The following is a 17,055-nucleotide window of genomic DNA, read 5'->3' on the forward strand; positions in this document are numbered from 1 at the left end:
GGTTATCCTCCATTTTCGGGTGACACATTGGGAGAGATTTTGTCTGCTGTGTGTGCTGTGACTATGAGTTTCCAGGAAGAGTATGGTTCTGAAGTTTCGAAGGAAGCGATGGACTTTATCTCGAATTTACTTGTACTTGAACCTTCACATAGGTTAACTGCCGAAGAGGCTTTAGAAAGTCCATGGCTTTGTGTTTGTCTTTTTTTGCTTTTTTTTCATGTTGATATTTAATAAAGTTTATATACTTATATTCAGGATGTTTCCATTGATTAAATGAACAATTTTTCATTTGTGTTTGTAAATATGTTTTTTGAGCATTCAAATCGATATGTAAAATAATCTTTTATATTCCAATAATTTACAAACCAATAATTTGGTTTGTATTATTTGTGAATTAAAATCAAATTTTTACAAACGTCTGTTATGTTTTATATTTTTATCCAACTTTTTCAAATAAATAACTAGTTTACTGTCTGTATGTTTGACTTTGATTGTTGTTTTTAAAACATAATATCATTATGTTAACATAAACTATATATAAAGTTGGATTGTTACCTTTTTCATTTTTATATTTAAAAAATAATAATTAAATAATTGAAAATATTATTCATATAAGTTTTTTTTTCATTTTCTTATTTATTAAATTAAACATTTGCAATTATTTATTGAAGTGAGTCAACCTCTCAGCCAATGTTACCGTACTTTCCTTGTAAGAACAGTGTTGACCAACATGAGGCAACTTTTCTACATTTTTAATCAATCAATTGCGCTTCATACACTGTTTTATTTACAAATGAGAGATTTGTTGATGGTACAATAAAAATCAAATAGAGTAAGCATAAAAAACGGTCTTTTTGTAAAGTAAATAATTTTAAAAAGATTCAATAACCATACAATTCCAGAGGATTGGTATTGTTATTTTTTGTTGTGTGGAAATTACTATTTTTATACATCAAATTAGTTATTGATGTGTATAAAATACAAGTTTAATTTACACATACAGTAGGAGGAAATATGGGGATGCTAGAGAAAGGAAAATGCTCGTAACTATTGGTTAATTTCAATTGAATAATAATAAAATTACTATTAATTTTAATATAAATTATTAATCAAAAAATTAATAAAATGAAAAAACCAAAATAAATTTATATTAATTATTTATTATTAATAATATTAAATTAATAAATATTTAAATCAGCATCCCCCTTTTTCCGTTAACTGTATTCATTTATTAACAGCAAGATATATTGGTTGATAAAAATAAATAACAAAGGCTTTACAAGAAAATAGAGATATCGAATATCAATCAATAAAAAGGATATAACAAACAACACAAAAACTGTTACAACATGTTAATAATAATTAATAATGATAATATTATATTTTATTAAATATATTAATAGTATAACAAAAATAGTAATTTACTAACTATCAATTAGTAAAATGAAATGAACAATAAAAAAAAACAATTGAATTGGCTTTGTTAAGCCAATTCGACGCCTTGTGTAAATAGCCTCCTAACCACTTCATCATTGATGCAAACTATTGTTGATGTTTGTGACATAGATAGTGATAAGAAGTAAGAGTTAAGGTTCTTTCCAATAGAAATCAGCTTATTCTTTTTAATGATAAATCCATTGAAATTGATTTCAGTGAGTCGTTCGAGTTGCATTGCCTTTCCACTCTTTCTCGCCATTTCCGTCGTCAAGTCGAACCCAAGTTGCTTTGCCAAGTCGACCAAGAAGTTCCCCAAAAAGACTTTTCTGTTCTTTTCGAACCTTCTTGTTGCAGTAGATTCCGAGACCCCTCTTTTGATTTCCATATCGAAAACAGCTTTACATTGCTTTTCCGTTGTTTCCATGACATTGACTTCGTCGTTCTCGTCAAAGATGAGTGAATTGAGTCTAGGAGTGGTGATGGAGACTTTGGAGTATTTAAGAGGCTTTTCTAATAGAATTCTTGCGCGTGAGTTAATCAAAGCAAGAAGAATTGCCATTTGGTAAGCCTCAAAGTCTTGATTGTCTTTCTTTGTTTTCAGGTATTTAGGAGCGTTCCATGGATGATTAGTCTTGCATGTGGAGTCAACTGATTGTGTTGTGGACTGGGCGTCGATTTCTTGGACGTTGAGGAAGTTAAGTGGGGTACAAGTCATTAAAGGGGTTGTGATTTATTTGTAGTTGAAACCCCCTTTAAATAGTTGAACGACCAAATTTCATTGCGAAAAGTGGTTTGAAAATAATTCGCCTCATGTTGCTACTTTTGGCGGTTTTTTTGCTTTGACTTTAAGATGGGAAATTTATTAGGTTTATTTCCCGTTTATTTTGTACAAGAGAAAGTAAAATAAAAAGATGGCAAGTTAAGAACAGCATAAAAAAAGCAAAGAAAAGTTCGTATAATGTCGAGAAGAGAAGAGGGAATTGCAATCTTTTTTCTTCGTAATTTTATCGAAAAAGTGGGAAAAGATTTGGAAAATCTGAGGGGTGGTGATCATTTTTCTAATTGGAACTAAATTTAGTGTTTATTTGAAAGGTGATTTGAATTTTAATGCAGCAACTTTTTAATTTGGATAACCAATACAAAGTTTTTTATAATTATTGGTTGAATTTACTTTAATTGCTATTTATCAGGTTTTATTGGTAACCGAAATATTAAAAAGTCGATTATGAATGAGATTTTTAATCGACAACATTTGGTGAAAAGTTAATATTAATTTGGTATAATAAAGTTTAAAATGCTTCATTAATTATTTTAATTAATAAATTTTAATATATGTTTAAAGTATTCTGGTTTTGAAATAAAATAAAAAAAAATTGAAACAAAATTAAAAAGAGCAAAAGAATTATCGCGTGTGGAAAGCTAAAAGTAGTCTAAATTTGTTGAAGTTTTATATTTAAGATTCACTTTTCTTGAATTAGTGAAAAATATTTGTTTTTTATATTTGTTTTTTTTACGTGATTATTTTTAATAATTGTTTTTTTTCAATATATGAAATCGGGATTATTTTAATTCATCGAAAAATGGTCAATTTTATGTTTTGTAAACATAATGTTTTAATTTTGAGATTGTTCAAATGGATTTTTCTGAATAATTTGTTTAAGATTATTTGGCGATTATGACTCATTTAATAGTTGTAAATAATCGGGCAGATATCATTCATTTTGGATTGTCATTATAACCAAATGTGAAAATATGTGAAGAAATTTCGAACGATATTTACCACAAATCATGGAATGCCGTTATTATTACAATCAAATTATTATACCAAAACTGCATTTGTTATTATTATTCATATAAACAATACGTTTCTTGAAACTAATTGACCATTTTTGGGACGATGTGGAAAGTTATGTTTTAATTATTGATTTGATTTAAAAAGTTGTTTTTAACCAAAAAACAATTTTTTTTAATTGTTTTAATAAAGTTAATAATATTAAACTATAAAAATAGTATATCATTTTGTAACCTATAAAAATTGTTGTTGTATATTTGTTTCTATTAATTTAATTATTAATTATAAAAAAGCTATTATTTATTATATGTTTTCATTGTATATTAAATTATTATTTTTATATTTAAACTTTAATAAAATATTAATTATAATTTTTATTTATAATAATAATTGATGTAACTATCATAAATAACTATAAAAATAACACAATAATTTTGATAGGTCAATAATAAAAAATTAAGAAATTAACTATTGTTAATATAGTTTAGATATTATTATTTGGTTCATATTTTTATTATACTTATATTAAAAAATTATAATTCATTGTTTTTTTTTATTTTAGAAAAAATTATTAGTTTTTTTTATACAAAAATAGATTTATAATAAATAATTAAAATAAATTTGGGGTACAAATTTTTTTGTTTTTTTAACAACCCAAAATTTTAATAGTAATTATAAGTATCAAATTGCATCAATAGTTTAAAAATATCCCCACAAAAACCAGAAAAATACCCATTAAAAACTTACTGATATTTCTTTTAAAAAAAATCCAATTGATGAACCCCATTTGTTGTTGAAATAAAAACATAGACAGATCTAAGAAAGCACAAAAATGGAGTTAATAAAGACACAATCTAGTAAAAATATAATAAATTATACAACAAAAAATAGTTCATGTTATTCAATCCATTTTACAAAAATAGCTATTTTTGAACAATAACATACCTCCCGAATGCACACGTATAAGAACTTCGAATATAATTACAATTTATATCTAAGAAAAATCCCGAATTTGCCACACCCATTTTGAAACTCAAAGTTAGCGAACTGATCTTAGAACTGCAACCTTCAATTTTTGAAAATAAAAAAAATGTTCCCGAGAATGCGGCCCAATAAGACTTATCACAAAAGAAAACGCAGCAAAAATTCATCTAAAAACGACTTTAAAAAAGCTGTGATTACGTCATTAATAGTATATAACACTGTCACTGGACTCTATTCTCATTCGTTGTGACATGTCTGCTAAAACTTGCTGTGTTTGCGGAAAGAGCGCTTACCCAATCGAAAGAACAACTGCTGGTGGAAAGGATTACCACATTGCTTGCTTCAAGTGCAAGACTTGTGGATTGAAGTTGAACACTTCCAACTTCTTGTATGATCATGACACTGATGCCGTCTACTGCAAGAACCACGTCCCAAAGAAGACTTTCACCCATGTCACCGATTCCATTGCTATGAAGGCTGCCTTGAACGCCCCGAAAAAAGAATGCGAGAACCTCGGAACCGTCCAAAAGGGACAAGGAAGTGGTAAACCACACGACGTAGTGTTCGGTGCTGGTGCTGAAGGTGCTGCTCCAGTCGAAGAGGCTGCTCCAGTTGAAGAAGCCGCAGTTGAAGAAGAAAAGAAAGAGGAAGAAGGATACTAAACAATTAACATTTTCATGATTCGGTTTCAATTATTTCTTTTAACTTCTACTTACTAATTTCTTTTACTATACTGTTTCTTTCTTCTTATTATTACTATTTTAAACTAATTATTATTAGTATATGTGTTTTAATTTAGTTGTAATTATACAAACTAAAACTAAATAAGTGATAAATAATGAAATTTTAGTTTAATTTATAATAAAATTTATTAGCATTTATTGGTGGTATTTAGAGTATTTGAATTTAACAAAAACTAATCGATATTCATTTCATTTAAAATATATTATCGAACTATTATCAAATAAAAATAGTAATTTAATAGTTTCATATTAAAAATAATAAAAATATAATAATAATAAATACCACATTTTTAAACAAGAATTATAAAATAATAAAATTTTAGTAAAATTAACTAATAATATAGAACCTATTAAAAATCAAGAGTAGAACTAATAAAATATAGTATTATGTTATTATTTGTGTTGCTTGTGTGTGTGAGTGCAAAACAACCGACAATCGACGAGTATTTAGGGCGCAAGAACAGCACCACGTGTGTATTTACAAAGGATATATGTGACAAGTGTATCAATACAATTGCAACTCAAAAGGATTATTGTGACGCACCAACGGATGCCGAGCAAAAGTGTATTTGCTCAACGTTTCGAGGGCAGTGGCGAATCTTCTTTGAGGACGTAGAAGACACCATCCGATCACAATCAAACGCGTGTTCGTTCATTTGCACGAACGGGACGGTGCCCTTTGGAGCGAATGAAACCACCGTCGCCGCGACAAAAAAGATGTCGTTCAACGGCGCAATGACAAATACGTTGGTTGGGGTGCTTGCGCTTCTCATTGCCTTGTTGTAATCCACTCTTCCAGTTCCCGTGTTAGTCGTTCTTCTAGTTTTTTTTAACTATACTTTGCAATACGAATATGTCACGTATTATTTTATTAATTATTTCTAAATTAATAAGTGACAACCAGTTGGTAGTTTTATGATACGTCAATTTTTCTTCATAACAAAAAGTACTGTTATGACTCGTTTTGGAGTAACAGAACTATATGTATATTATACTATTACTATTATATATAGTACATTGTTTTATTAGTTCACAAACTGGTAATTATTATTATTATTAGTGTAATGTAATACCACCACAATAATAGTAATAATTTCAATATGAAAAGTAATGAAAGAATTTGACAATTCAAAAGAAAAAAAGTGAGTTTTTACATGGTGGAGGTTTCGAAAAATTGTGTTTGTGTTGTGAGGAGCAAATCTGAGACAATTGGTTGACACTTAGTCACCTGTTGCAATTCAATCACTTTGTCTTCTACTTCACTTTCTTTCATATTTCCATTGATTGCTGAAATAAGAAGATCACTGAGTCGCATCTTGTGAGTTTCCATGGTTTGGGGTTCAAAAGTTCAATTATGAAAACTGTCAAGAAAAAAAAGAAGGAACTCTAATATAAAAAAATCATGAACGACTGGGTCAAGCCCGCCCACCGTCTCTGCGTCGAAAAGTACTCGAAAAACAATTTCCAACTCATCGACCAACTCTCCGCACACGCAAAACAAATAGCACAGGCGTTCGACGTCCTCATTCCACTCTATCAAAGTTTTCACACAAAACTCGAAAAGCTCCGAATAACTGCCCCAAAGTCACAGTCACCCACTTCTGTTTATAGAGAGCTTTGCGCCGTCTCCGACACCGATAATGACTTGGTAGAGTTATTCAAAGTTATGGTTTGTACTTGAAATGCTAGTTACTATCAAAGTACTATATTATATTATTTACTATTAAATTCACCAGAAGGAGACGTCAATGAATACACTCTCCGACGCACTGAAACCAACAAACACGTGGGGCGAGACGTACTCGTCCTTTGAAGATTACGCAAACCAACAGAAACACATGATTTCGAATATTGTGACTTTCACATCTTTCTCTGGGTATATGAACTCCTTGAAAAAGGCCACCGTGCAAATGAAAAACTTTGCGGACCACTTGGGCGAGGAGAATTTGCAACAACTTGAGACGGCGTCAAAGTCCGTTGTGGAAGAACGAGCGTCGTTGTTACGAGTCGACCAAAAAACAACCGACAATGAAAATGAAGGGGTCCCTCACAACTTCCAAAGAGCTATGTATGCCCTCTATTTCACTCCAAGATCATTGGAAGGTGTATTTAGACAGTGCGCTGATACAACTGTATTGAACGACTGCAGTAATTTGATTGGGGTGTTGGATATTCAAACAATCGATAACGTTTGTCTGTCGGGCGTCATAAGAAAGTTCCTAAGAGACGCAGACGCACCTGTTTGGCCGTCTTCTTTGTTGCAGAATCTCTTGACCATCACTAGTTTGTTGCTTGTAATGTGCATTTTGAATAATATTACTATAGAACTATATAGTATAGTTTTTTAACTATAAAAAATTATAATCACTCACATACAGAAAAGTATGAGAAAGACCAAGACATGTGGGTCGATAACGTCCAACAACTCACCTGCCGTTTTCCAAAGAGAAACAGTGAAATTCTAAAACATGTTTTAGCGTTATGTGGGAAGATCATATCGAATCCGGAATCCAAAATGGACGGCTACAACATTTCGGTGTGTCTAGGACTATCTGTGTTGGTATCAAAAACCGATTTACAAGCTGCCCTTGAAGCTCCATTAATCATAAAAACTTTTGAGTTATTCATCCAGAACAGAACTCGGATTTTTACTGTTTGCTTTCTACTTATTCTATTTATACATTATAATAAGTATTATATTATTATATTATTATATTATTATTATATAAAAGTAACATTATAGGATATCGAAGACTGCTTTAAACGACGCCTCTCTGACGTTTTCACCCCACCGATTTATCACGACATCTTCTATAATAAAAGGGAAAGTATTTACTTTAAACGCCACAATCCTAGAACTAGCGATGGAGGGAAACTTCGATTCAACATAGGGAACAAAACCAAATCTGTTTCATTGTCCAATTAACATTTTTGTATAGTTTTTCATAAAGAATTTTATAATTGGAGTGGTATAATCAAAAGATATACTCAATCAATTAGTTAATGAAGAAATAACAAAAGCTGAATGTTCTGATGTAGAAGCTGGCTCGACGATTTGTGTGAGCTTTGTTTCTAAGGCTTCAGCGACGTCGATATTGACATGAATGTATAAGACACTCAACCCTTCGAAGTTTTTGATGACGACATTACAGGCGTCTGGAGCTTCTTTGTTAGCCAAATCTTTGATTTGTTCGATGAAGGGTGAACGATCGCCCTCTACACAGACGACAATGACTTTTTGGTCTTGTGGTCAGGAGTTGTAAAACATCAGAATAAGACGAACAAACCGACTTTCTTGATCAATTGTTTCTCATCTTTTCCTTTGGGAAGAAGAACTCGTGATCGAATGATAAATGGCTGAGAAGAAACGGAAACGTTCTGAGAGAATTCAATCGACAAATAGAGCTGATCCTTATGGTGATTTCGTGAAGAAGAACAATTCGATCGGCACCGGTCGAAAGTGAAGATCTGGCGACCGTTAATCATTTTACCTTCTAAAAACTTTTGGTTGGATGATACACCAATTTCTATCACTTTACGACCTTTGGAACAACTCGGACACTCTTTCACTTCATCAGTCGTTCGAACCTTTAAAACTTTTGTTCGAAGACCAGCATATAAGATGTCCTCAGGACGGATCGAGTTTTTTGAAAGCCAAAGGGGGGACGCAGAAAACTCCACAGTGAATGGGACGTGTCGAAATATTGTTTGTGATGAAATTTTCAAAATCGCGTTTGAGTCGGGGAGCGGAAGACTTTGTTCAGGTAATGACATCGTATTTCGCATTTCTAGTTTGTTGTTATTAATTTTATGGTTGGTAACTAATTGGCATTTTTACTATTATGAATACCATTTATTATTTTTATTGTAATGAATTGTATTATAGTGTATTATATTTTATTAATAATTTATTAATATATTTTGAAAAAAAAGCAATCAATTGTTACCAAAAAAACAGCTTTTGCAGGCTAATGAAAAAAATGAATTTGAGTTATTTAAAAAAATTAATAAGTCAAAAACTTATTAATAAAATATATAGTTTGATTATTATTTTAATTTTGATTGTTTATTATTAATATTATAACTATAATTATAACTAAATGTATTTTCTTTGAATTAACAGCAAGACGAAGTTGTATGCAGAACGGAATTGTGTTTTTCAAGTGTCGACACATCAACATGAGAGAGCAGTTCGTCGAACGCCATTTTCACACCTATATCTTAATAACACTTCTTTCATGGCATATTAAATGTTATATAATATAGTTATTTTAATTATAAATTAAAGTTTAATGTAAATCATTTTAATAACAAACTCTCGCCTTCTTTTGAAGTCACCTCCATAAAAAGACACTCCAGTTTTTGTGAAAGTTTTACTCCTTCGTCGACACTTACCTCTCTCTTATCTTCCAAGTCCGTTTTCGTCCCAACAATCATTACAACTGGTTTGTTAATATCCAAATTTATTTTTTATTATTATTTTAAATTGTATTTATATAATAGTACAGTATATTTTATGTATTAAATATTCTAATAAAATTATTAGTATCAACAAACCAGTCTTATTTACATCTTCAATATTATCTTTAAGTAAATTATACCACTCTTCTACTGAACAAAACGACTCTTTGGATGTAATGTCGTAAACAATCATACATGACTTAGCTCCTCGGTAATACATAGATATCATACTTCTAAATCTTTCAGAACCGGCAGTGTCCTGTTTATTAAAAATGTTATTAAAAATGTTATTAAAATGTCATTGAAATGTTATTAAAATGGTATTAAAATAGTATTGTAATGTTATTGAAATGTTTAAGATATTAAACATTACAAACCCAAATATTCAGTTCAACATCGACTTTTGCGATTTGCACTCTTTTAGTGCAAAAGTCTGCGCAGAGTGTAGGTGGAGAGTTTGGAAGGAATTGGTTAAGTGCATACCTTTGAGCGATACATGTTTTTCCGACGCCAAGATTGCCCAAGAGGACGTGCTTAAGTGTGGACATTAACTGTGAAAAGGAGTTTCTTTGCATAGAAAAACCAAACTATAACTCAACATTCATTACCATCTCTTTAGGGGCCTCTACATCATTCTTCGAGTTCACCTTCTTGTATTTATTATACTCACATTGTTTGATGATCATGATAAATGTCCCATACACAAAAAAGAGGCACCCAAAAATCAAAACGATGATGACAACTGGAATCCAAGAGAACCCACATTTCCCAAACGTCTTCCGATTTGCGATGGTGCAATTATTCGAGTCCGGGGCTGCACAAAATGACTTAAACGACTTCTCACACCACACCTTGAAGTCAATGTCGAAACTATTAAAGTATAGTAAATATATGATAATGTATAGTATAGGTATGTTGATGGTCAAGAGAAGAGTAAAACACAAACACACCCACGCGCAATTGGCCGAAAACTGTCGCCAGGCATTTCTGTGCATGAGTTGCAAAGTGTGAATACCTCACAAGAATTGTCGTCCGCGAAACTAGCAAAGTTAAAGAGAAGGAGAATGAGTAAGTGTTCTTTCATGTGCTTTTTGAGTTTTGGAGTTAGATGTATAGTTTTGATACTATACAAATGTTAATTATGAAAAGAAAAGACAAATGCTATAATTATAGTTTTTTTTTGTTGGCAAGCACAATGTTGAGTTAATGAGTTTAAGTACTAGATTGTTAATAGTGTTGTTTGTGTTTGTGAAGTCAATCTAAATGTAATGGAAAATCAAACTGTAACAAAATAATTGAATTTTATATAATTTAATAATATGTAATAAATTAATGCGACATTAAGAATTATACTATTAAGTTGATATTATATTGTTAAAATGAGAACCTTGAGATAATAACACAAAAGAAATGAGAAATATGATTTAATGTTGATAAATAATTTGTGAGTATATTTTGTTATGGTATTGAATGATTTAGACTTAATAATAAAATAAATCATATATTTATTATTAAGTTTATTAACAACTTTACCACAGATCTTTCAACTAAATTAGTTAAAATTTTTCTTATACCATTTTCATCGAAATTTTTAAAAAATTTTTCCAAATTGAAAAATTAAAAAAAATTTGAGTATTGACGTGGCAACATGTTTGGGGTATAAAACCCGACATTTTATGCAATAACAATGGAATCTGATCAAAACTCACATTCGATTTTATTTTAAAATGAAATTGACCCATAGAATTTCTAATAAACAATGGAATAAAGTGTGTTCAAAGTCTCTAATAAAACGGGACACTTCTTCCAATCTACTTCTTCTATTTGAAGTAATTTGATATGTATTTTTGAAACTGCAAATATCAAATGCGTAAATCCTTTGCAACGAAGCCTGAGATGAAGGCGGAAGGTGCCTCCTTTTCCATCGACGACTTCAAAACCGTATATTCAAAGTACACGACTGGGTTTGCGGACTTTGTTGAACACCCAGAGTTTGTTTTCAATCTACTTAAAATTATATTTATATCATAAACGAACGTTCTTCACAGGTAGAGTCGCTGTTGTTATTGGAGAAAACTTGATGAACTATGAGCAAGACCAATTTGTTGAACTTGCCTCGGAGTTTTACACGACAAACAACAAGATAATACCACTTCTGAAGTTATTGATATCGACGGAGGTAGAGAAGTGTCAGCACAAAGAAGTCGTATTCCGACAAAACAATTTGTGTTCCAAATTTTTGATGACCTTTTCGCGGAGTGTAGCGCGTAAGTTCTTTAAAGACACGTTCAGTGGCTATATCCAAAAAGTAGTCACAACACCGCAGTGTTACGAAATAGATGAGACGTTTGTTCTTTCTAGTGAATACCAATGAAGTGAAGTAACACACAGGCGATTAGTCCCTGGGCAGATATTAGGGAGTAACTTAGCTCAGTTGGTTCTATCGATTAAAGAGTACGCCGACATCTTAACCAAAACCAAAACACTTCTTCCATATGAAATCGTCGAAGTCTCAAAGATCATGTACAACGCAGTGTTAACCAAGTTCCAAGGCGATGAGGAGTTCTCTATGAAGACAGTCACGACGTTTTTGATCAATCAAATCTTCACAAGAGTCGTGAGCCGCCCAGAAGAGTCTGACATCTATGCTGTCGAGACCAAATTGGGTCTCAAAAGTACAAGAAATTTAGAAATGGTGTCTGGTGGTGTTCGAGTGATCTGTGCGCACGAAGTTGGCAATGAGCCAAAGTGCTTAGATAAAGTGTTAGCGTCTTCTAAAGGCTTAGATGCCGTCTTTTACGCCTTTTCAAAGTACGTTGTCTTGGAGGCGCCCACTCCAACACAAAGCAACACAACCTTCCAAATCTCTCGTGTGACTTTCGACGACCTTTTCATTCTTCATAATAAAATCCACTCGACGGCAACAACAGTTTCTGATGGGAAAATCAGTTGCAGCGACGAGTCGAAGATCCTTATCAAAAAGTTAGACGACACGTTAGGAAAGCCCCCATCGACTACACCTATCGATGGGTCTAATGATCGTGTTATGAGTGATTTTGAAATAGTAAGGAAATTGGAGAGAGAGCGGATCTTATATCGTGGGGGAGAATTAAGCACGGGAGAGAAGGTCTATTACATCACCATTTCTTTGTTAGTCAAATTACTGAAATTGGCCAAAGAGAGTAACCCGGACGATCCAATGACACTTATCGACTTGTTAACTTCTGTTTTAATGAATATGTCGAAGGCGTTTGTATTTGTCTTTGACTGTAGTTGGTTCAATGGAAACGACTTGCCACAGAATGAGTTGATCACTATGTGCTCCTCATTGGTACAACTTCCTCAAAACATTAAAACCAATTTCAAGCATGGATACATCTTACACCCCGAGAAGAACGTGAAGAAGACGATAGAAAGTATGATATCAAACTATGGCGCATTCTCGTTGAGTAACGGATGGAACAAGAATTTTGATATCGTCGACGACTGGCAGACGTTAAGCAAACTCTTTGGGGAGACTGAAGTGGTGATTCCTGAAGGATCGAAGTTGTTTGTTAAAAGAGAGTTCCACGCACTGAAAGTGAATCCAAAAGGAAAAGCACAGAACAGAATCATTCTGATGACGTTCAACGCACTTTTGAATATCGAACCGTCGTCGCATGACATAATGAATGAGATAGAATTAAAAGGAATAAAGTCGGTCGAGTTATTTACTGGGTCGCCACACGTCGTCATCCATTTTGAAGCAGTCACGGGGAGAGAACGAAAGAAGAAAGAAGACAAGACAGAGAGAACATATATTTTGCTTGATATGGCTGCACGTGAAACATTACTTAAACTTCTCTTCTCAGTGTGTTTCTATAGAGAAGTTCTCAATGGAAAGAAATTGGAGTTTGACGTTTTCAATGGAACTAAAAAATCGAATAGCAGAATTGTAGTATGTGTTGATAGAGTCGTCGTTATCAAGAAGAACGAACTGGAACACGACATCGTCTATGTCTCACTGAAAAGCGTCACAATCACTGATGGTAAAACGGACGACTTCAAGACAGTCAGTTTCTTGTTTGAGACTCTTAAAAATGGAGGTATCGAGTGGGTTGAGAAGAAGTTTGGGATCATGAAGGAAGACGTCTGCCTTGTTGATATTGTGAATTCGTTGAGAATCGGCAAATTTTAACAATTTTTTTTTTGAGTGTGATTTTCGACTCTTTCAATTTTCTGTGTATAATTGAAACAATCAAAAAATTGATTTTATCGATTTTCAAATATTTAATTGAGATAATCAAAAATTGACTTTATCGATTTTTTGATTTGACCACAAAAATAAGTCATAAAGAAATTTCGAAAAAAGACTCGAAATAAAAAGAAAAGAGGAAACTGGGAATCAAAAAGGAATTTAAAAATTCAATAGAAGATGTGGTCAATGAATTGGGAACAACAGCGAGTCCTCTCATACTGTATATTTGTCGAGTCTTTAACTCTTTTAGTTGGTCTTATTGCATATTTAGTACACACTGTTTTGGTCCAATACTTCTATCGCTGCAAAAAGTCACCAAATTTTGATAAAGTTTGGCGACCCCCACTATTCACCCCTCGAAGGATTTGCCATATTGGGGTTTTGGCGTACATTGCCGTCCAAATCAATTTTCTAGTATGGTTGTCGATATACATAGGCGAACTCGACACAGGACGAATTGAAAACCAAGACTTGGTCTTCAGTTATTACGAGTACTCGAATTTGTTTGACATCTCCGTTTACCTCTTGTTGTTTATCTTGGTCTTAGCAGCATTGTTTGTTACTTCATATTCATTTGATTCAACAAGTTGTGTTATACAATTGATATATCTAATCAGGGAAAGGTATTGATACCACAGGAAAATCCAATTAAATGGGATGGATGAAACAAATGATAGCAAGTTAATGCATATCTTTGATATTGTGTGGACCATCACCGTCGCAATTTTAATACTCAACATCATGACACATATCTCGTCAATGGTATATTTCTCAGTTATGCCTCCGAGCTTAAAAAGTAACATGACAGAGAGTTTCAGTTTCATTTACACATTCACAACAAACACTTTTGCTTTCACACAACTCTGTTTGTTACTTTTCTGTCTTGCTCTTACTCTTGTCTTCATGAAAAAGGTCTTTAACACATTAACAAATAAACAGGCGCGTGAAATCAAAATCAGGTCGTTAGTGTGTGGGTGGTTGTTGTTCACCATCAACACCGTGAGAATGTTTTTCTGCTTGGAAAACATTGTCTACTATAGTATTGCACACTTCAATGAGGAAAACACAGACAGTGGATTTTATTTGAAATTCACAGATGTCCTATTCATTCTCTTCCTCAAATTTTTGCCATGTTTCTTGATTATCGGAATGATGAACAAGCCGACACTTGGGTGTTAATTTGTGTTCATTCAAATTGTTCATTAACAATTTACTGGCTTCCATCCGAGTCTTTAATATGTTTTATTTTCCGATATATTTTATTATTAGACAAGTAAGTCGTAAAACATTTTCTTCATAATAAAAATTAAATTAAATAGTTTAATATTGTTTTTGTTATAACTTCACTTTAATAAATAATATAAAATAAATAAATAAATTGAAACTATTGTAAATATAACTTTGGGGGTTAAATAACTCTTGCGTATAACAATAAATTAAACATTAGACTCTTTCACTGTCCGATTACCTTTACAATGATATTGCAAAAGACAGTTGTCGTGAATTTCAGTACAATTGGTGGTGTCCTTTTTCTGAAGAAGACAACCAGCTTTCAGTCTCGAACAATTGACAACAACTCCGTATGTGCAGTTTCTTTTGGCTAAAGCGAAGAAGGACATTAAAGCAATAAGAATAAAAAACATAGGCATGGGATGAACACAATTAATGATAATCACATTTTTATATTCCGGGCTGGCTTTTGTTATCACGGTCTGTCATCGTTTCGTATTTAGTTTTTTGATCACTTTTTTAAAATAGAGAAAATAATTAACGTTTTTTTATTTGTGAAAACTATTTTTGCAAATGTATTTTGAATTATTTTTTTGTTTTTTAAATAGCTTATAGAGTTTATTTTTGATCTATTATATATGGTTTAACATTTCGGTGAATATTTGCGACAAAATAAGTTGAACAATAGAGTTGACAGTTCTTGTTAAACAGCATATTACAAAACGTGAAGTTGTTATTGAAGATCAATATAATATTCTGAATACAAATTATGATTATTTTTGAACGATTATGATTTGCAAATAATTAAAACCCTAGTATTTCTTTTCATTTAAAATATATGACATTTTATAAAATAATAATGTTGAACATTAGTTTAATTTGTCTAATGATTAAAAAGCGGCGTTCGTCTGTTTAATTTGTTCTGATTGAGTACAATGGATGATGAATTAAAAGCACCTTTTTAAATCACTTTTTTTTTAAAAATGTTTTTTAAATGTCATTAAAAAAACAAATTTTAAACATTTTATTTATATTATTAGTATTTTTATATATAAAATGATATTTTGAAACTAATAATATAATATAGTATTACAAATGATTAAAATAGTATTGTTAAAAAAATAAAACACCGACATTTAATGACGGTTCTTTTAAAAAAACAAAAATTATCTATATTTTTTAAAACTTTTTAAGTTTCATGATTTTGTTTTTCGATAAAAAATTATTTGTTGCGATAAAACCAAACTATGAATTTAGCATTAAAAACAATTTTAGAGAGCATCTTAGAAAACATAAGAAAACAATTAACAAAAAATAAACAACCATTCAAATAACAGGGGATTCCAAACATCTAAGTTTTATTTCAAACCAGTTTTCATATTTTCAAATAAATTTTTGCGTATTAAATATTTAACAAACCAAATCGTTTTACTCCATTTACTACAAACAAATTGAAATAGAAAGAATTATCATTATTTAAAAGTAACTTGTATTTTTAAAAGCTTATTTTTATTTCAACAATTATTCAAAATAATGTTGTTATTTATAATAAATTCAATAATAAAAAATAATGTTTTGAATCAAAACAAACAATTAAACAATTCTATGATTGCCCACAACTGCGATTTTGCTTTTTGAACATGTTTTTATAAATATTCATTTGTAATTACCCAATTTGTTTTATAAATTTAAACACAAATACGCCATTATCATTGTCGATTGTAACACACACTATAGTTTTTTGTTTATTTTCGAGCTCTGTTTGGTTAATTGTTTAAAGTTACATGAATTGATTACAAAAAGAATAAGTTCTGGTTATTTCCAGAATTATTATGCCGGCTTCTTATTGTGAACATGTTTACAAAAAATGGTTCAAAAAATACAATTGCGAAATAATTGTCATTACCGTTTTGTTTATAAAATGATTGTTATGTGTATACAAAAGCGATTATTCCAATGTTTTGGAAAAGACCACACTTTAATTTCTAAATCTGAGAAAAAATATTTGAAAAATTAAAATACTTAAATTAAAATTTTTTTATTTTTTGAAAATTACCAAATTTAATTAAATTTATAATATTTGAAACTTTTTTCAGTTTTTTAACATTAAACTTGTAAAGTATGGATAAGTTTGTCGAGATCATATTATTTATCAATTAAACCATTATGTA

At 31.1% G+C, this 17,055-nt stretch overlaps 10 protein-coding genes across 10 annotated transcripts; 6 read left to right on the top strand and 4 right to left on the bottom strand.

Annotated features, from left to right (window-relative positions):
- On the top strand, positions 1-231 carry EIN_505100 (protein kinase, putative; the record flags this gene model as incomplete). Its single annotated transcript, XM_004257027.1, has 1 exon — positions 1-231. A coding segment is annotated over one exon (231 nt), but the record flags the coding sequence as incomplete, so codon positions are not given.
- Positions 232-1,483: 1,252 nt separating this feature from the next.
- EIN_505110 (hypothetical protein) lies at positions 1,484-2,152 on the bottom strand (the record flags this gene model as incomplete). The annotated part of the gene is made up of 1 exon (XM_004257028.1): positions 1,484-2,152. One exon carries the CDS (start codon positions 2,150-2,152, stop codon positions 1,484-1,486), a length of 669 nt encoding a protein of 222 aa, XP_004257076.1.
- A 2,312-nt stretch (positions 2,153-4,464) lies between these two features.
- On the top strand, positions 4,465-4,875 carry EIN_505120 (hypothetical protein; the record flags this gene model as incomplete). Its single annotated transcript, XM_004257029.1, has 1 exon — positions 4,465-4,875. One exon carries the CDS (start codon positions 4,465-4,467, stop codon positions 4,873-4,875), a length of 411 nt encoding a protein of 136 aa, XP_004257077.1.
- Positions 4,876-5,343: 468 nt separating this feature from the next.
- On the top strand, positions 5,344-5,742 carry EIN_505130 (hypothetical protein; the record flags this gene model as incomplete). The annotated part of the gene is made up of 1 exon (XM_004257030.1): positions 5,344-5,742. The coding sequence occupies one exon, from the start codon at positions 5,344-5,346 to the stop codon at positions 5,740-5,742; it is 399 nt and encodes a 132-aa protein (XP_004257078.1).
- A 616-nt stretch (positions 5,743-6,358) lies between these two features.
- On the top strand, positions 6,359-7,882 carry EIN_505140 (hypothetical protein; the record flags this gene model as incomplete). The annotated part of the gene is made up of 4 exons (XM_004257031.1): positions 6,359-6,625; positions 6,696-7,239; positions 7,335-7,609; positions 7,700-7,882. The coding sequence occupies 4 exons, from the start codon at positions 6,359-6,361 to the stop codon at positions 7,880-7,882; spliced, it is 1,269 nt and encodes a 422-aa protein (XP_004257079.1).
- Positions 7,883-7,948: 66 nt separating this feature from the next.
- Positions 7,949-8,730, bottom strand: EIN_505150 (hypothetical protein; the record flags this gene model as incomplete). The annotated part of the gene is made up of 2 exons (XM_004257032.1): positions 7,949-8,199; positions 8,244-8,730. The coding sequence occupies 2 exons, from the start codon at positions 8,728-8,730 to the stop codon at positions 7,949-7,951; spliced, it is 738 nt and encodes a 245-aa protein (XP_004257080.1).
- A 525-nt stretch (positions 8,731-9,255) lies between these two features.
- On the bottom strand, positions 9,256-9,992 carry EIN_505160 (hypothetical protein; the record flags this gene model as incomplete). The annotated part of the gene is made up of 3 exons (XM_004257033.1): positions 9,256-9,398; positions 9,514-9,676; positions 9,795-9,992. The coding sequence occupies 3 exons, from the start codon at positions 9,990-9,992 to the stop codon at positions 9,256-9,258; spliced, it is 504 nt and encodes a 167-aa protein (XP_004257081.1).
- Positions 9,993-10,004: 12 nt separating this feature from the next.
- On the bottom strand, positions 10,005-10,501 carry EIN_505170 (hypothetical protein; the record flags this gene model as incomplete). The annotated part of the gene is made up of 2 exons (XM_004257034.1): positions 10,005-10,268; positions 10,364-10,501. 2 exons carry the CDS (start codon positions 10,499-10,501, stop codon positions 10,005-10,007), a joined length of 402 nt encoding a protein of 133 aa, XP_004257082.1.
- A 782-nt stretch (positions 10,502-11,283) lies between these two features.
- EIN_505180 (hypothetical protein) lies at positions 11,284-13,594 on the top strand (the record flags this gene model as incomplete). The annotated part of the gene is made up of 3 exons (XM_004257035.1): positions 11,284-11,408; positions 11,470-11,763; positions 11,809-13,594. The coding sequence occupies 3 exons, from the start codon at positions 11,284-11,286 to the stop codon at positions 13,592-13,594; spliced, it is 2,205 nt and encodes a 734-aa protein (XP_004257083.1).
- Positions 13,595-13,831: 237 nt separating this feature from the next.
- On the top strand, positions 13,832-14,833 carry EIN_505190 (hypothetical protein; the record flags this gene model as incomplete). Its single annotated transcript, XM_004257036.1, has 2 exons — positions 13,832-14,208; positions 14,293-14,833. 2 exons carry the CDS (start codon positions 13,832-13,834, stop codon positions 14,831-14,833), a joined length of 918 nt encoding a protein of 305 aa, XP_004257084.1.
- Positions 14,834-17,055: the final 2,222 nt, after the last annotated feature.

Source organism: Entamoeba invadens, assembly GCF_000330505.1.
Source record: "Entamoeba invadens IP1 unplaced genomic scaffold scaff_1105074725959, whole genome shotgun sequence".
NCBI classification, from domain to species: Eukaryota; Evosea; order Mastigamoebida; family Endamoebidae; genus Entamoeba; species Entamoeba invadens.